An 18,733-nucleotide genomic window follows, 5' to 3' on the forward strand; every position below is an offset into this window, starting at 1 on the left:
TTAGTTATTATTACTTTACTGTACTTGAGGGCAATTTTGAATCAGCATTTTTCTCCTACTTTAAAGTTTTGGTCCAATAAATTTTTTAGTACTGTACTAAATGTATCTGACAGCTGGAGGAAATACTGACTTTAGGACTTTACCTACAAATCTGATTATATGATTATCAAAAGAACAGATTTATTTAGATGAAAATAGTGTACAAAGTAGTCCACATTATCTCCATTTGATCAAGTACATGTTTATATATCAGCCATAACATAATATATAACTGACATAATGAATACTTTTGCTTTGCATACTTAAAGTATGTTTTGCTGATAATATTTCTGTACTTCAGTAAGATTTTGTATTCAGGACTATTACTTGTAATGGAGTATTTCACATTGTTGCTTTTACTTTGGTAAAAGGAATGTTTCCTCCTCAATGGATGAAAGACTTTTTTATTGTTCATCATTAATCAGTTACAGCTCACTGTATGGAGATTGTTAGTGTTTGTGGTTTGTGGTGTCTGGTGTAAGTATTTCTCTATAACATAAAATATGGTTCAGCAACAGTCACTGTTGAATTTTATCATTTGTTATTTGTTGTTTCAATGAACTTAATATAATTGATCTGTTATTTGGATTTATTGAAAATGATAAAAAAAATCTTGAGTTAAAAAGTAAACGCTGAGAGAACAATTCTGAAACATCCTGTATTGTAGAGCAAGAGAACGTAACAGTCTCTTCCCAGTTTCTGTTATCGGAGATCATTTCTGATTTTTCTTTATGAAGTCACACTTTGGGACACAGTAGCTTTTTCAAACCTTGCAGATGAGTTTGTTGGTCACTTTTTATGACATCAGTTAAACATATGACACAACAACTTATAAATGTAACCTTAGTGACTTTTTTGGGTTATTTCTTAACCTTACCTGTGATGTGGCCTTTAACGGTTCATCTGTGATAGCTTCTTACTCAGATTGTGATCACTGAAGCTTATCAGTAAGAATGCAAATGGACCTGGCTTCAACCCCACAGATGAATCTTTATCCCAAACAGAGACTCTCATACCTGAGTCTGACTGAAAGAGACGGAAACGTCTGTTTCAGAGTGCAAAAGCTTTTTTTGACTTTTGATTGTACCTCCAAAAATGAGTTGGACTTCACGTGAAAAGACAAATAGAAACAAATCATTAACACTGCATTAACTATATGGAGATTAATCACACTAATCAGATGGTCAGTGGTTCGATACCCAGCCTCTTCATACTGAACTCAAAATTGCTCCCGATGGTTGTGCCAGCACCCTGCATGGTAGCTTGCTGTGTGAATGAGCAGAAACATTGCAAAGCCCTATGTAAATGCCATTTACCATAAAATTATTCACTCAAAGTTTATACATTTTCAGTTGACACCGACATGTTTATTACTGAGGTCATAGTGGGTGGTGGTGGTGTACTGGAGTTTATTGTGGAGACTAATTGCCTTGAGTAAACAGTCATGGCAGTAACAGTACAAAAGACTTATTTGCTTATGTTGTGTGATTAAAGGCTAGCAGGCCTATTTTTATTTTTTGAATTTAGGGAAGTTGTGACACCATTATTTCAACACCAGGTGAATCTGGTAAAAAGTCAGGTGGAGCCCAATATAGGCTCCTATATTGATATAAATAATGATATAAATAAATAAGAATAAAATGGCATGTTTTCTAATGTCTAAGGACAGCAGTATCAGTCATTTTTTACCTTTAGCAGAGCGGACTCGGGTATTGTGGAGCATCCTGGAATTTTTCAGAAATGTTGTTGTGCTCTAGAAAAGGGATTTTATATAGAAATAGAGCAGAAGATCTTTGAAGTCAGTAAAAATTGAAAAATATTGTCCACCTAAAATAAAAATGTTTTTACAGTCCAAATAACTGCCTGTGGTTTTGGCAGTATGATGCTGTCAATAAAATACCAGTGAATACCTGCCCCAAATATGATGAAGACAGAACACATATGACTGCAGATTTTTTAGTGAATAAAAGGTCTTTTTGATTATGGCAAATCCACAAGTGGTGTGACATATTGCAAGAAGAAAGGGAGAGAGAGCCAACTAGCAGACTTACTATGGTTGATCATTTATGGAATTTGGGGTTAAAACCCTACATAGGATAGTACTGTGTTGAATAAACAAAATGAAATATTTGTGGAAGATTTTATTTTTACTTCCTCTACTTCATTTCAGGGTACGGGAGCAGTTCGAATATGTCTAAAAACTCTGAGATGAGTAAAAGAATGACTGGACACAGAGGTGAATCGCCAGAGAGTCAAACTTTTGTCTCAAAAAGAAAAGGATAAAGAAAAAGAAAAGAGCACAAGAGAGAAAGATAAAGAGCACAGAAATATCCCAGCTTCGATAGTGACAACACATACACCAGAGGGACATTGGGTACCTCCCAAAGACCACCAGCTGTGGAACATAAAAGAACAGAAAGAGAAGCGTCTTGTTTCAGCAAAGCAGCCAGAACGATCAGGGGCGCTCTGTCCAGGATTTGCAGAGATAATTCACACAATATCTGGATTATTGGATCTAAAACTCACTCAGATTCAGATTTCAATTATAAAGTTCCTGACTCTTCGGTATTTATTGGTAGGATAGATCGAAGTCACCATACTGGTGACAGTGAAGTCCTGGTGGAAATGGAGGCACTTGTTTTAGCTGAGTACTACTCTGTCACTGAAACCCTGTCAACCCGTTCTCACCTCCAAACCTGCTCCTCGGATCCCAGTTTGTGGAGAAAAGACCCCAGTTGCTTGCCTCGTTCTCACAGCATGGCCACAGTTAGTCAAATACGTTCTGCAAAGAACTTTACAAGAACTGAAAGTTCACCTGACATGTTGTTAAAAGACAGCTTTGAGGAGTTTACACCTGATATCACTGTTGATGAAAATGAGGAAACTTACAGCTTCCACTGCTCCCGTCCAGGCCTGTACCAGTGCAGTTTGACAGGTCTGGTGTTTCATATGGAGGGAGAAGGGGACGTGGTTTACAGGATTGTCTCTTGGAACCGCAGACTACTGGCCCAACATCACAAGAAGCCTGCAGGACCCCTGTTTGACATCAAATGTCTCCAGCAGTCTGTGTGTCAGCTTCATCTCCCACACTGTGAGATCCGCTCCACAGGTGGATGTGAATTCTTGTCAGTTGCTCATGTGGATGATGAGGACATCGAGTTTATTACTCCTCATCAGATAACAGAAACTCATGTCATTATAAACATCACAGGGTTTTCTGGTTTCGGTAATGTCAAGGATGAAGACTCTCCTCCTAAACCGGTCCGAGCACTGGTGCTGCTGTTCTACAGACCCCTGACTGATCCTGATCCAGAATCTCTCCTCAATGTGTTGTTGCTACCAAAGAACGTCGTGCTGCGTGATGTGCTGCGCATGAGGAAGAAGTTAGTTGGAGATGAGAGGTACATTGAGACACCTGCACACTGTAAACTGCTCCCAAAGCAGGAGTACACACTGTCCACTAGTCCTGAAGACGACTCAGTTCTAGTTCAACCAACAGAAGCAGAATTTGATGAGGAGTCCTACGACAACTACTTCCCATCATTCCAGGTGAATTTAAAAACAATCATGAAAAATATTAAGCTGTTTTTGAAAGACACCAAAAGCTCCCACTGTGTCTGGGAAAGACATGTTTGTCTTTTGTCCACTGGAGTAAGAAGGACCTGTGGGCCGAGTGCTCTGACCCTCCCTTCAAACGAGAGGCTGATGGACATACGAACCAGCTTCATCGATGGGATATCAGGACCTGTTCTCAAAAGTCTGCTGGACAAGATGTTTGAGAAAAAGGTGATGACTGACTCTGAGAGGGAGTCAGCAGACGAGATGCAAAACAAAAGCGACAAGGCTCGTTTTGTCATCGATACGGTGAGGAAGAAAGGTGAAGCTGCGAGTTCAGAGATGATTGAGTTTCTCTGTGAGGTCGACCCCTTCCTCTGTGAACATCTTGGGTTGATGTGAAGCACAATGAAGAGGCGGGAAATACACTTTATGTTGACCTGGTGGTTATAAACTGATCGTCCTGTAACTGATGTGGAAGCAAATAACTGTATTACGTTTCCTTGTGTGCATTGAGCTCAGAGAATTTATCAGAATGTTCTGTATATTGTAAGTAATGTATGAATTTATACAATTTTCAGCAGTTTTCTCACCTTGATGAGTGAAAAGAAAAAGAAAAAAAATCAAGGCAACTGTACAAACTGTATTTGCTGAGGAAGACTGTATGATGTTACTGAAAGCTCCGGAACAGCTACTGAAGGGACCTTGTGGTGATATTTTATGGTCTAAATATGTTCTAGGAGATAAATTCTCTGCTCATTTTTATTTAACCTGAATAAATACACTCTGCTTTGTGAGGTGAGCCCAAATATATGCATATTTAAATTTTTTATTGAAACAAGTTCAGTTTGTTTTCATTTCACTTGTAACATTAAGTCTCACACTTCCACACATAATATTTAATTTTTGAAGTTTACATCTCCACTGAACAAGGATTTGAATGTAGCCAGATTAGATTTTATTCGGCACTAAACTGAGATTACAAGAGGCCAGCCGAAGCCTGAATCCTCAACTCAAACATTGCTTTAAAGAAGACAGTGACACTTTAACTGGATCTCTGCCTGCTTGCTGAGAGCAATACTGCAAACTGGAAGTTAAGCTTACCTAAAGACTCTTTCCAGAGCAGCCTGAAACCACTTGACTCATCTTCACCGATGATTCAACACCACTTTATCACGAAGACACATCTGTTACATGGCTCATGCTGGGCTGCACCGCGTCGCTAACACCACAGCTAACTCCAGTTTAATCCAAAACAACACCGGACCTGCTGAGACAACATCAACTACAACAAAACTGGTCAACAGTAAAGCATAACATGGCTTTGTGATCAAGGGTTGATGTCAAATAACATTAAAATTAAAATATAATTTCTTTAGAGAAGTTGAATTAGCTTTCCCTTAGCATTCCCTGTTGCAGTACGTTAGTCTTGAGTCACACACTTGGAGCCACTGTTTCTAAACAATTTTCTCTATTATTTTATTATCGTTTATAGGCCTTTTTTTTTTTTCCTTGTTATGTTATGCTTTATCATGTATCCTCAAAACATTTAGCTATTTATAAATATCTTCATTTATCCTGAGATGTTGTTGTGGTTTATTTGTGTGCAGCAGACAGAGGTCAATGCTTGAGACTGATTCATTGATTAAAGTGAATAAGGGTAGTGCTTCCTCCTGGCACTAACGCATTCTAATCATGAAGGGAAGTGGTGCCCAGACAAGGTTATGTTTTAATTAAAATTGCCTTATATTCCTAAAAGGAAAATTGTGTGATGTGATTGAAAGCTCCAGAACAGTCACTGGAGGGACTTTGTGGTGAGATTTTATGGTCTAAATATGTTCTAGGAGATAAATTCTCTGCTCCTTTTTATTTAACCTGAATATACATGAACATCCTGCTTTGTGAGGTGAGAGTTTTGTGAAGGTAGTGAGGCACATGTGTTAGTAATTTGTAAAGTAATATTTTTATTTTCTTTCTTCATCCTGTATTTTTAGTCTGAAACCAAACCTGTGCACTCAAGTAGAGGATCAGTTAACTGTGGTATTACTGGTGAAATATCACCATCTGCTGGACTCTGGATGTATAAAAATCAGTTTGAACTGTGGTTGGATTGAAGGATTACTTCACTATAAATATACAAACTAAGTACTATAAATATACTGTATATAGATGTTGTCAAACAACTAATTCCTGTCACAACTCTTAATGTTATCCTCATGTACTATGACTAAAGGTAGTCAGCGGACTTATTGTTTTAAATGTATTAGTCTACACACACTGGATTTCTTTGCAGATTCACACTGACTATGTGGCAGAACTAACACAGTGGTTTAACAGTTCTCATCTTTTGTTAATTGTGTTTAAAACCAAAGAAATGTACACAGACAGTAATAAGAAAAAACCTTCCAAACCCTTCATTAAAGTCTGTGACGGTCAACAGCCAGGAGGTGGAGCAAGTGAGCTCCTTTAAATATGTTTGGACTGTTTTGGATCAAACCTTCACCATTTCTGAGCATGTGGGATCACATTAACTCTTTCTTTCGCGCAAACTGAGGAGTTTTGAAGTTAATCAGCACATCTTAAACAGTATATCAGTCCCTCATAAAAAGTATTCCTACATTCAACATTGTGTCCTGGTTCAAATACCTGACTGTCAAAAACAAGACCAAACTTTCCACCACAGTCAAACTTGGCAGTGCAATATCAGGCTGTAAACAACACTCGTCAGCTTATCACCATGACAAAGCAGATGAACATATGACAGACAGAATCTTGGAGGATTCATACTATCCCCTGAATCCACTTTCAGCTCCTGCCTTCAGGGAGACAGTACAGAGTCTGTGCAATGAAAAATATCTACAAAAATTAATCATTCATCCCACATGCCATACATCAGTTAAACCAGTAATTAATGGACATGCCAACATTGGTTTGAATCCCATGTATCATTTTACTTCTTAAATTGGTCTTGTCATTTCCAGCCATTTATTCTTTTCTTTTTATGAAGTTGCATCTAATATAGTGTAATGTTGGAATTTGTGCAATTGAATATCATTATGATTTTACGGGGAATTATGAATTATTATTGTGCACAACTCCAACATGAAATTATTTGTCCAGCGACATATCTCACATTAGAGTAGGTATAATAATAGGGAAATAGTCCTCCTTGTTGGAAACACAAGAGAAGTCAATTAGAATTATGATTGTTATTAAACATAATTATGATTTTGCAAGGGTATATGTCTTTTAAGGTTATGTGACTGAGATGCAAGCACAAGAAAACACAAACAAGTTCATTTTAATTACATGTACATTTATTACAAATACTACAGTTACAAGTACTAAACACTACAACATTTTACAAACAAGACACAAGAGGGAAAGGAAAACTGGTACACAAGGCTATGGCTAGTGAATGATTGAAATGCATGATGCAGAGTTATGTATTGTGTAGTTGGTATGAGAGACCTGACAAACAGATGAGATGACTGTTACCTGAGAAGCAGTGAGTCAAATCAACAGTACAACAGCTTAGTTTTGAATTGCCAATTGAAATTACATATCACGAAAGCATAAAGGTTAAACAAGTTGATGAGGGTTTTGTACGAATACTTGCTTGCTCCCTGGGGTAGCTTCTTGCAGAGAATGGAGTCCGATGTGCTGGGTTGAGAAGATGGAGTCTGGATCTTGTAATGATAAGTAAGTCGGCCAGTCCGGAGATGAAAAGTTCCCATTGGAAGAGAGCTCCTGGTTCATGTTCTCCTAGGCTTGATCCTCAACTCAAGACTCTAGACTTTTGGGGTTTTACTTCCTATTGTTCTGAATCACATCTTCAGACAAAATGCAAGCTTTCAACCAGCATGGCAGAAAACAAGAAGACAAAAACAAAAGCAAGAAGAACCAGCAAACAGCAAAAAGCAGCCCAAAAGAGCAGCCTAAAACAGCACGGTGTCACAGATAAGACACTGTTTAAAAGTTTCAGTCTGCCCGCTCAGAAGGTGCATCCTGGCTGATCCCAGGGGTTGCAGAGTTCTGGGGGAGCAGAGTCAGTCCCATCCTGTCCACGGACAGGCAGGTACAGTTCCTGAATACGATTACACCATTAATCAAAGTATTTACAATTTAACAATTTCATGATTCCTAATTTTGCTATTTTGATAGTAGTTTTAGCGTTCTGAAAGTGAAACAAGCAGAATGGTACTAAACATGATAGCATTATCATGGATGATGGGATTAGTGGTACATTTCTTGGTATAAAGGCAGTGGAATAAAAGTCTAACCTAAGTACATACAACACATATTGTGATATACACACACATTAACATACAACAATAATCTAAAACTACATTTGTAACTACATTTGTAAGTCCATGGGTTTTACAGTCGTCTGTTCTTCTTGATCTGACTGCAAACGACAGGGGTCCATGTCATTTAAGAGTGTGTATCTGTGTGTGTGTGTGTGTGTGTGTGTGTGTGTGTGTGTGTGTGTCACTGGAGCATGGCATATTGTGCAGCATGTCTTGTACGTTATGCTGGTTTGTCCAGTGATCAGTTCTTGAGTTGATCACTCAAGTCCTGAAAATCAAAATCCACAGTCGGATTAAAGTTGGTGCCAGCTCGTCTCTGAGTGTGACTGGCTCGTAGAGGTGAGCTATGATAACTAATGGTGGGGGTCGTTTATGCAAATGGCGTCTATCAATTCACACTGGGGTGTGAATTGGTCTTCCCATCTTCCTGGCTCTTGTAGCTTGAAGGATTAAAGGTGGTTTGGGTCAGTGGTCTGGTTTGGTGACCATGCAGGAGATGAGGGGTTCCTTATCTGATCCTTTCTGTTTGCAGGGGGTTGTTTAGATGGTCAGTGAGAAGTTTGGGACTCTCACTTATATATTATTGGCCAGCATTCCTGGGGGATTGAAAAAAGAGCCGGTCTGTTGTTTGAGGCTTGCGCTGTCTGCCTTTGAAACATGCGGGGACTTTACCCTACAGTAAAATGTTTTCACTTGCTGTTTCTGTCATGTTTGATATGAATAATGTGATATTGTTGATTCTCATGCTGCAAGCTGAAGATGAATTTCTACTTTTTTGCAACAAAGGAGGACAACAAAGTTGTTTTGACTTGATTTGATTTATAAAACTCACTAAAATACAGAAAGACCTCAACCCTGTGTCTTTTGAACATCCATGAGATATGTCATGAACTATATAGAGTCAACTTGTGGTAAATCCAGTGTGTGTAAAAGCAGAGAAGGGATTTCTGGCACAACTTCACCTATGTCTAAGGTGTGTGGAGGAGGAAAGAAGTCCAAAGGGGTTAGAACTAGAGCAACTTGTAGTATAAAGAACAACTTTATTTTAAGACTAATGCATTTCAGCTTGTGTCCTTTATCAGAGATGTGCTTATATCAAACATGATTGAGACAAAATTATGAATAATATGTGAGCACATTTGCTGTGGCCTCTTAACATCCACCCCTTTCTGGAATTTTCGCCTATTTGGCATACCCAAATGGAAAAGCTTATAACAGAAGAACTGTGGGGTCGATATGCATAAATCAGGCTTCATTTGAAAGGTAACATATTCTTATTTCTAGAAATGTGCTTGTTTAGCATGTGGCTAAAACACAACCAAAACTACATCAGTTCAAATATGATTCAAAAAAATTTTTGGTCCTCGTCTATAATGAGTCATATTTGAATAACAATAACTAGTACGTGCTTTATGCCAGAACTATGCAAATCATCACATACCTTCTACATCTTGTTGACCACACCTATACAAAATTCAAGACCTCTAGGCCTAACCTTATGGGAGCTAAGGAGTTTTTAGTTTGTGGTGTCACTGGTGTCCCCAAACCTCTCCGAAACGTCTCCAAGTGGCCAAATTGTGCCCAAAAAAAAAAAATACACACATGCAGACAAATTTACCCAGATTGAATTAGAGAATAACATAAAAATACATTTTCAGAAGCTACAGTATATTTAAAAAGACTACCTTGTAGGGGTCCTGACCCCCAGGTTGGGAACCACTGCTGGATTGTGAATGAATTGCAGCAGGGGGCACCCTAAAGACAAAGAACACAAACTAATTCACAATTCAGAAACCTTTACACATACTAAAAATATCATAGGAACATCAGAGCTACATGATAGTGATGGGGAATAACAATCAGTCATCAGTTTCATAACAGCGTATAACAGAAAGTATAAAACAGAATTTCCCTTAGACACCACACACACAGTCCTTATTATCTATATCATAGTCCTTATATTAAACAATGCAGCATTATTAGGCTGTTGTATTTTCTGTTTGTTGTTGGTAGTTTGGGGGATTTTTTTGAGAAAAAAAATTGCAGGATGAAAGACTGAAAATAACCTCTTACTAAAATTCAGCTTAGTTTTTGTGACGAAAACCAGACGAGGAAGAAAACACAGACACAGAGGTTTGAAAACCACAAGTTAACCAACCATCTCTGCCATTTGATCTTTTTTTTAACATTGTTTGAAGACTGAACTCGTCCTGTGCAGCTCACAGGTAAGTCAGATATAAAACTGATGTGTTAACATTTGAAATAATAGCTAAAACTTGTGTTTGTGAGTTTGTTAGAAATGTGGATTACAGTATGTACATTTGTGTGGGATGATCAGTTTATCTTTACATCACATGACGCTGAAACTGAAACACTGAGCATAATTGTTTTACTGGTTAGCATTTATAATAGTTGTTTTTATTAAATATAATACTGTTCAATGTATATATTAATGAAAATGAACCAGTGAGTTATTCTGCATTATTTCAACAACAAAAATACAGACAGATTTACCAGTCCAGTCCACAGTGAACTCACTATTAGGCTGTCATTTGTGTTATTTGTTGTTTCAATGAACTTAATATAATTTATATGATATTTGGATTTATTGAAAGTGAGAAAAATCATGAGCTGAGAGGAAAAAGCTGAGGGAACAATTCTGTAACATCCTGTATTATAGACGAACTGTTAAAGGCACCATCGCAGGTAAAGTTAAGTAATCGAAATGACCTTAAAAAATATCACTAAGGTTTCATTAGGAAGTTGTTCTGTCAAATGTTTAATTGATGCAATAAAAAGTGACCAACAAACCCCTCTACAAGGTTTGTAAAAGCTACTGCATCTCAAATTGTGACTGTATAGTAAGAAATATCAGTGAATACCTGCCCCAAATCCAATGAAGACAGCACACGTATGACAGCAGGTCTTTTTTTTCATGAAATAGTCCAGACAGATTTCCTAAAAGGACATTCAGAGACTCTTTTTGTGAACATGAGCTCTTCCTGATGAGGGCAAATCCACAAGGGGTGTGACATATTGTGGCAAGAAAGGGTGGGAGAGCCAATAGCAGACTTAATATGGTTAATCATTTGCGGTATTTGGGTTAAAAACCTATACAGAATTGTATTTTGTTGAATGAACAAACTGGAATATTTATGGGAGATTTCATTTGTGCATCCTCTACTTTATTTCAGGGAACAGGAGCAGTTTGAATATGTCTAAAAACTCTGAGATGAGAAAAAGAATGAATGAACACGGAGCACAGACACCTCCTCGCTTCAGACAAAATGACACATACCTCTTACTTCCTCAGAAGAGGGACAGAGATAAGTATCACCAAATGCCACCAGCTGTGGAAAATAAAAGAACAGAAAGAGAAGCGTCTTGTTTCAGCAGAGCAGCCAGAACGATCAGGGGCGCTCTGTCCAGGATTTGCAGAGATAATTCTCACAATACCTCTGAACCTACTTACTTTGCTTCAGGGATACAACTCAGAGTAAATTGTAGGACGACCGATAATGACTCATATCAATCTCTAGGTAAGTTACGACACAGATCTGATTGTTACCCCAACGTAGTTAGATTTCAGTTCCCGGCCCCTACTGTTGCTGACCCCCCACCTCTCCGAGGCGGGCCTGCAGTCTTCCAGGACTCCAATGTCTGCACTGAAGGAGACGGAGTGCATGATGCAATTTATCTTTTGTCTATGCCCTCTGAAAGTGAGTCAAAAGTTGACTATGAAGCCCTGGTGGAAATGGAGGCACCTGTTACAACTGAGTGCTACTCTGTCACTGAAACCCTGTCAACCCATTCTCACTTCCAAACCTGCTCCTCGGATCCCAGTTTGAGGAGAAGACACTCCAGCTGCTTGCCTCGTTCTCACAGCGTGCCTGCATTTAGTCAAATACCTTCTGCAAAGAACAAGAATTTTACACAAGCTGAAAGTTTACCTGACATGTTGTTAAAAGACAACTTTGAGGAGTTTACACCTGATATCACTGTTGATGAAAATGAGGAAACCTACAGCTTCCACTGCTCCCGTCCAGACCTGTATCAGTGCAGTGTGACAGATCTGGTGTTTCACATGGAGGGAGAAGGGGACGTGGTTTACAGGATTGTCTCTTGGAACCGCAGACTACTGGCCCAACATCACAAGACGCCTGCAGGACCCCTGTTTGACATCAAATGTCTCCAGCAGTCTGTGTGTCAGCTTCATCTCCCACACTGTGAGATCCGCTCCACAGGTGGATGTGAATTCTTGTCAGTTGCTCATGTGGATGATGAGGGCATCGAGTTTATTACTCCTCATCAGATAACAGAAACTCATGTCATTATAAACATCACAGGGTTTTCTAGTTTCGGTAATGTCAAGGATGAAGACTCTCCTCCTGACCCGGTCCGAGCGCTGGTGCTGTTGTTCTACAGACCCCCGACTTATCCTGATCCAGAATCTCTCATCAATGTGTTGTTGCTACCAAAGAACGTCGTGCTGCGTGATGTGCTGCGCATGAGGAAGAAGTTAGTTGGAGATGAGAGGTACATCGAGACACCTGCACACTGTAAACTGCTCCCAAAGCAGGAGTACACACTGTCCACTAGTCCTGAAGACGACTCAGTTCTAGTTCAACCAACAGAAGCAGAATTTGATGAGGAGTCCTACGACAACTACTTCCCATCATTCCAGGTGAATTTAAAAACAGTCATGAAAAATATTAAGCTGTTTTTGAAAGATAAGAACAGCTCCTGCTGTGTCTGGGAAAGGCAGGTTTGTCTTTTGTCTACTGGAGTAACAAAGCCCCGAAGACAGTGTGCTCAGAGTCTCCCTTCAAACGAGAGGCTGATGGACATACGGACCTGCTTCATCGATGGGATATCAGGACCTGTTCTCAAAAGTCTGCTGGACAAGATGTTTGAGAAAAAGGTGATAACTGACTCTGAGAGGGAGTCAGCGGACGAGATGCAAAACAAAAGCGACAAGGCTCTTTTGTCATCGATACGGTGAGGAAGAAAGGTGAAGCTGCGAGTTCAGAGATGATTGAGTTTCTCTGTGAGGTCGACCCCTTCCTCTGTGAACATCTCGGGTTGATGTGAAGCACAATGAAGAGGCGGGAAATACACTTTATGTTGACCTGGTGGTCATAAACTGGTCATCCATTGATCTTGATAATTTTTTGAGAAGTTTTTAAAGTTTGACATTTTTTCATGAAGTTATGAGAAAGTTTGCTTTGACCTCTTTTGACAGTTGTGAGTATTTTGGCTTAAGATATAACTGTTTCACTTACTGTTTTTATCACCTTTCTTGTATTTGATAAAGACATCATGACCTGGTGAATCCATTGACTGTATCGGTTTGGTTGAGAAATGTTATGTAACGTTAATGATTAGTTGTCAGATATTTGTATTTTTATATTTATGTATCACTTTCTGCCAGGAGGAAATAAGTAAATTGATCAGTTTGAAATAATTCCAGTAACAGGGCAGATTTAGCTTGATAAGACTGAGAGGAACCAAAGGGAAACTTAAAATCGACAGAGCAATAATGTAAATTTTTAAATTTGCATGTAGGAAAGATCAAGATTCATTGGTTAATATCTGTTAAGCAGAAACAGCATGCTGCAAATATTCAGAACGAGGCTTCAATTAACCGCCCACATTCATGCCATGTTTTAAGTTACTGGCATCAACACTCATCTCTAAAGTCAGATGCAGTGCCCCATATATTACCATAAAACAGAACAGCGGGCAGCAGGTTAGTTACACTGTGTTTCCTGTTGTTGATGCTGTGTGGTTTAGTGCATGTGCTTCTGAGAATCTCCCTGATCTGTTTGTTCAGAGTGAGCATGAGATTTAACTTTGAGGGAGTTTAGAGCCATCTGCTGGCGGACATGAGCTCCTGTTAACTCTAATTTTTAAAGGAGACATATTAACCACACCTCTTGGTGTATATTTATATTCTGGAAGGCCTTCTGGAATATCTTTGCATGATTTACAGTAAAAAAAAAATCCTTATTTGTCTTACACCTTTATGCAGCCCCTCAGTTCAGCCTCTGTCTGAAACAGGCCGTTTCAGCTCCTGTCTCTTTAAAGCCTCTGGAAATGTAGCTTGAAATCATAAAAATGCATATATGATATCAAAGTTGAGTGTCTCATTAAGCATCCACAAAAATCTGAATGAAAATAAACATTCATAACTATTAGAAAACTTAGCTCAGAAACAGCTCATTTGGCTGCTCAAAGCATTTCTCAGGACTGTGTGGGCGTGTCCAGATCATGTTTGATTGACAGCTCACTTTCAGCTCAAGTACCGTTTTATTTTCTATTCATTCACTAAAATGTTTTACTGATATGGAATAAAATACCAAATCTATCAAATGGACCCTACTTGGTTAGAAAGCTTGACTAATCGACTAACTAGCAAAGCAGGTTAAACCACCCAAATCTGTTTTTATTTAACTATACCTCCCAGAGTATGACGCTAATCGTTTTAGCATCTTCCATTCACATACATGAAACGGTTAGCATTAGCTTAAACATTTTGCTGTTAACTACCAAATCTATCAAATAGACCCTGCTTGGTTGAAAGCTTGAATAATCCCCTAACTAACAAACTAGGTTAGACCACCTGAAACTGTGTTTTTATTTAACTAGCACTCCTGGAGTATGGCGCTAATCATTTAGCATCTTTCGTTCACTAACATGAAACGGTTAGCATTAGCTTTACTATGCTACACTTTTGAGCTACTTATCCACACTCCACTCCGTGATTAATACAGATTTGGGTGGTGTACCTGAGTCTGCTAGTTAGCTCAACACAGTAACTTTCAAACCATATCAGGCTAATTTGAATTCTCAATCTAGCTAAAAGCAAAGAAAAGTGCACTGCATGCAGGAGACAAGAGTAAGTGTTGTGAAGTCAGCTTGGCCGGATAGCCACGTCAATCATCTTTCTCTTAAATATGATTGGGCAGGTATTTATTACGTAATAAATTCCCTAGTTTAGCCCCGCCTAACTGCAACCCAGTAACAAGGGAAGAGAGAAACTTTCTGAAGAATTACATAGGATATGTCAGAGGCTATGTTCTCATACTTTTTAGCTGTTTACTATATGCACATCAGATCCCAAATTACATAATTAATAGCCAATCATGGATTTGCCTTTCCAGAGGCTTTAAACGACCAGTGTGAAGGATTTAGTGGCATCTAGTGGTGAGGTTGCAGATTGCAACCGACTGAATACCCCTCCCCTCCCCCTCCCCTTCCAAGCATATAGGGGAACCTACTGTGGCCATGAAACTCATGAAAAACTTGAAAGGCCCTCTCTCAACATGGTGGTCTCCATGGAAGAGAACACACTTTTAGGAAGCTTTTTTCAGCTCTGGAGGCTATATAAACAAACTATAGTAGCAGGATTTCACTTATTTTTCTCCTTCTTTACTCAAAATGTGAACTTCCCAAATACATCTGCACATGTTGGAGATGAAATAAAATCCAAAATATTCATTCAAGTAATTTAAACCTTCATTTAAGCCTCAAAAATCATTGAGGTTTCCTTCATTTGCAACAATGTCGAGATACAAAGAGACTTAAATAGATCAAAAGAGGACAATAGTCAGTGGAAACAGTGAAGTGGTTTGAGATCATAGTCTTGAGTTGTCCAGGGCTAGCGAGAGCGTCGATCTTGAGGATGTGTTGAAGATAATTCCATGTGTGTGGTGCACAAAAACTAAAGGAATATTTTCCAAATTCAGAATAAACCCACAGGATTTATAGCAGAAGACAGTTAGAAGAGCCAGTTTGTGAACAACCCGTGAAACAACCTTAGCAACAAAGGTTACAGAACAAACAGCCTTTTGTGGGCAGTTCGATGGGGAAGTAGAAGTAACTTTGCAAATGAAGCTTTCGAAGCAGGTTGAAGCCCTGACTTTTGACTTGCAGGCAGCATTTCTACATATGTTCAGCTCAAACTTTGGAAATTTTAACATCTGATATTATAACAGTATATAAAAGACAAGTGTTTAGTTGCTGTTCTGCAGCTTTTGACTGTATCACACAGTTTTCCTCAGCAGATGGAGTTTGCCCGGCTGTCTTTGAAACGCAGACATTGAAATTTCAACATTAATCTGCTGATGGTGGAAAGTTTCTCTGTGCACACCTTAAATCTCAGTTTAAGATATGTATGTTCAAATATGGCTTTATGACATTGCAACTAAACTGGAAGCCAATTGTCTTCCCAGTGTGATGAGGAGTAAACTTGTAAACTAAAGTAAACTTGAAGCCTCCGGTGCACAAACACTGAGAACGGACTTAACGGTGAAGGAGGAGACATCTTCTGTCCAGCAGTTAAAACTACTGAAATATTTTTATTCATATACTCTGGATTATTTATGTAATGAGGGAGAAAGACTAGATGTAGTTTTAAGAATTTTTAACAAGGTAATTTAACTTTGTTTTGTGGAAAAACTATATTCCATCCAAAGTTTTTATTTTTATTTATGTAATTCTGTTTGTCTTGTCTTGGGCTTTTAGGAGAGATCTTTGTATAAACTTTTATCTCTCTTTAAATTTATTTATCGCTTTAATTGCTGTAAATTTGTAAATGTGTGCTTGTATATATATATGAATGTCTTTGTGTACATATCAAATCTTTAAAGGAGCAGTCTGTAGGATTTAGTGGCATCTAGTGGTGAAGTCACAGATCGCAACCAGCTGAATACCCCTCCCCTTCCACAACCCAAATGCCAGAACAAAACTTTGGCATTGTACATTTCTGCAAACCACAGATACGTTGAATGTCAATATTTCAATGTTGGCCATTATCCGTTGAATAATTATGTATTATGATGTGACATCGCTGTGGTTAAGGTCTAGTTAGATTTAGGCACAAAGACCACTTGGTTAGGGTTAGTGAGGGAAAGATCTCACATGAACTACATCACTTTAGAAATGTTGATATGATACATTTTGTTGAAATGTTGATATGTACGTATAACATGTGTTGAGACGTAGATATTCAATGTATCTGTGGTTTGCAGAAACGTACAATGCCAATGTTTTATTCTGGCGACCAGGCTGCCTTCCATCCAAGCATGTCGGAGAACCTATGGCAGCTGTGAAACTTACGAAAAACACAAAAGGCCCTCTCTAGAGCCAGTCTTTAGTTCTTATTTTCAGGCGATTATACACTAAGTAATTGCCACTAAATCCTACACACTGGTCCTTTAAATCTCTTATAAAAAATTGTATTTTTTTTATTGTGCAAACAAACAAAAAATAAAAAGTAGACATAAATTACTATTCTTAGCAGTGTCTTAAAACAAATATGACACCGTACTTGCAAACAGAACAAAACTCATAAATGTACATTAAACAACTTGTTCAAATCTCCTCTGTTAGTCCCACTGATTCCTTTCAAAGGGAAAATGTATTTTTCTTCTACATCAAAGAATAACAACAGAGCCAGCAGGTCTCTTTTTCAACAAGATGTTCCTGAATGTAACTTTGTATTACATATAGAGTGTCTACAATAGGATGGATGGATATTACCACATAAATATTTAATCACAGATAAGATAAATGAAGTGACATGTAAGATTATTCACATCCAGTTCAGCATTACATGACAAGATTTAAACCTGATATTTATGTAAACAAGTCATTTTGAAAAACTCTGAAACACTGCTTTGGATCTGTTCTCACACTACAATATGTTGGCAAGATCTTGCAGGTTTTATTATCGCTAATATATGTCATAATTTTTGTTTGTATATCCATAATGTGCTATTTTCACAGATCTGAAAAAAGACAGTTTTTTTATATAAAGGTATTGATCTTATTAAGCAAAACCCCTTTATTTTGTTTTCTTAAAGGATTTTAAACTTTATTTTAAAACTACTGAGACCTCTCTTAACAAAAAGGCCTTTAAAACTCTGTTTGTCTGTAATAATTATAAATTCTTAGCTGTTTGTTAGTTTCCTGCCTTGCCTTGCCTTGTGGTAAAGTCTGCCCCTGTGTGCAATATTTTCAGACACCCCTCACACCTCATATGAAACAAACAAACAAACAAAAATCCCTGGTAATAACCTTGCAGATTTTTCCAAAAAAATGCAGACGCAGGTTTACTTAATTCTCTCTTAATTATTTCACTTATACAATTATTATTAGTTGTTTTGTTTGTTTGTTTTTAACTCAAAAACAAGTACTAGAACTCATCGTGCATAATTCTGGGGGAGTAGTTTGATGGATAACATCTCTGGTTGCTGCGTCTTGTATTTCCTTTGATCTTTGAACGCAGCATGACGACAGCGTCGAGCTGTCAGCCAATGGCTGTTTAGCAGAGGCGGGGCTTAATAAACTTTGCGACCCTTGCTCCTGCGGCAGTCTCATTCATTCACACACACCGCTTGGCCCACAACATCCCTGTGTGTGTGTTTTCTGGATAAACTGAGGCTGTTGAACGCTTATTAACTGTCACAGCTGCTACAGACGGAGCTGTCACCTGCGCTCGTGCTCTTACCTGAGCTGTCATCAGCCGGGCACGAGACAGGTGGAGGATTTATCACATCTAAAACACAGTAGATGAGATACACAGTGCGTTTAAATGCTCACTGTTATTAAGCTTTTATGATTCGGGCTCCCTCTGATTGGAAGAATAAGTTACCTGAAAATATATACGTCATAATTTGGCTTATTTAAAAATGTTTTGTTTTCTCCTCTTAAAACAAATTGTCTGTTTTCAGTAATGCTATCACTGTTCCTTTACAGATTGATCTTTTTTCTTATGTCTAGTCTAAGGTTGTAACGCTTCTGTTTTTTTGTTTCTCAGTTTCTTG

General features: G+C 38.3%; 2 protein-coding genes across 2 annotated transcripts; both read left to right on the forward strand.

The window, feature by feature from the left end:
* The first annotated feature begins 2,859 nt into the window (after positions 1 to 2,859).
* Positions 2,860 to 3,996, forward strand: LOC137173789 (caspase recruitment domain-containing protein 8-like). The gene has a single exon (XM_067578864.1). It carries the CDS (start codon positions 2,860 to 2,862, stop codon positions 3,994 to 3,996), a length of 1,137 nt encoding a protein of 378 aa, XP_067434965.1.
* Positions 3,997 to 11,610: 7,614 nt separating this feature from the next.
* On the forward strand, positions 11,611 to 12,906 carry LOC137173790 (caspase recruitment domain-containing protein 8-like). Its single transcript, XM_067578865.1, has one exon. It carries the CDS (start codon positions 11,611 to 11,613, stop codon positions 12,904 to 12,906), a length of 1,296 nt encoding a protein of 431 aa, XP_067434966.1.
* Positions 12,907 to 18,733: the final 5,827 nt, after the last annotated feature.

Source organism: Thunnus thynnus, chromosome 21, assembly GCF_963924715.1.
Source record: "Thunnus thynnus chromosome 21, fThuThy2.1, whole genome shotgun sequence".
NCBI classification, from domain to species: domain Eukaryota; kingdom Metazoa; phylum Chordata; class Actinopteri; order Scombriformes; family Scombridae; genus Thunnus; species Thunnus thynnus.

Excerpts from the sequence above, each read along its gene's own strand:
- LOC137173790 (XM_067578865.1), top strand. The coding sequence starts at position 11,611 with ATGCCCTCTGAAAGTGAGTCAAAAGTTGACTATGAAGCCCTGGTGGAA.
- LOC137173789 (XM_067578864.1), top strand. The coding sequence starts at position 2,860 with ATGTTGTTAAAAGACAGCTTTGAGGAGTTTACACCTGATATCACTGTT.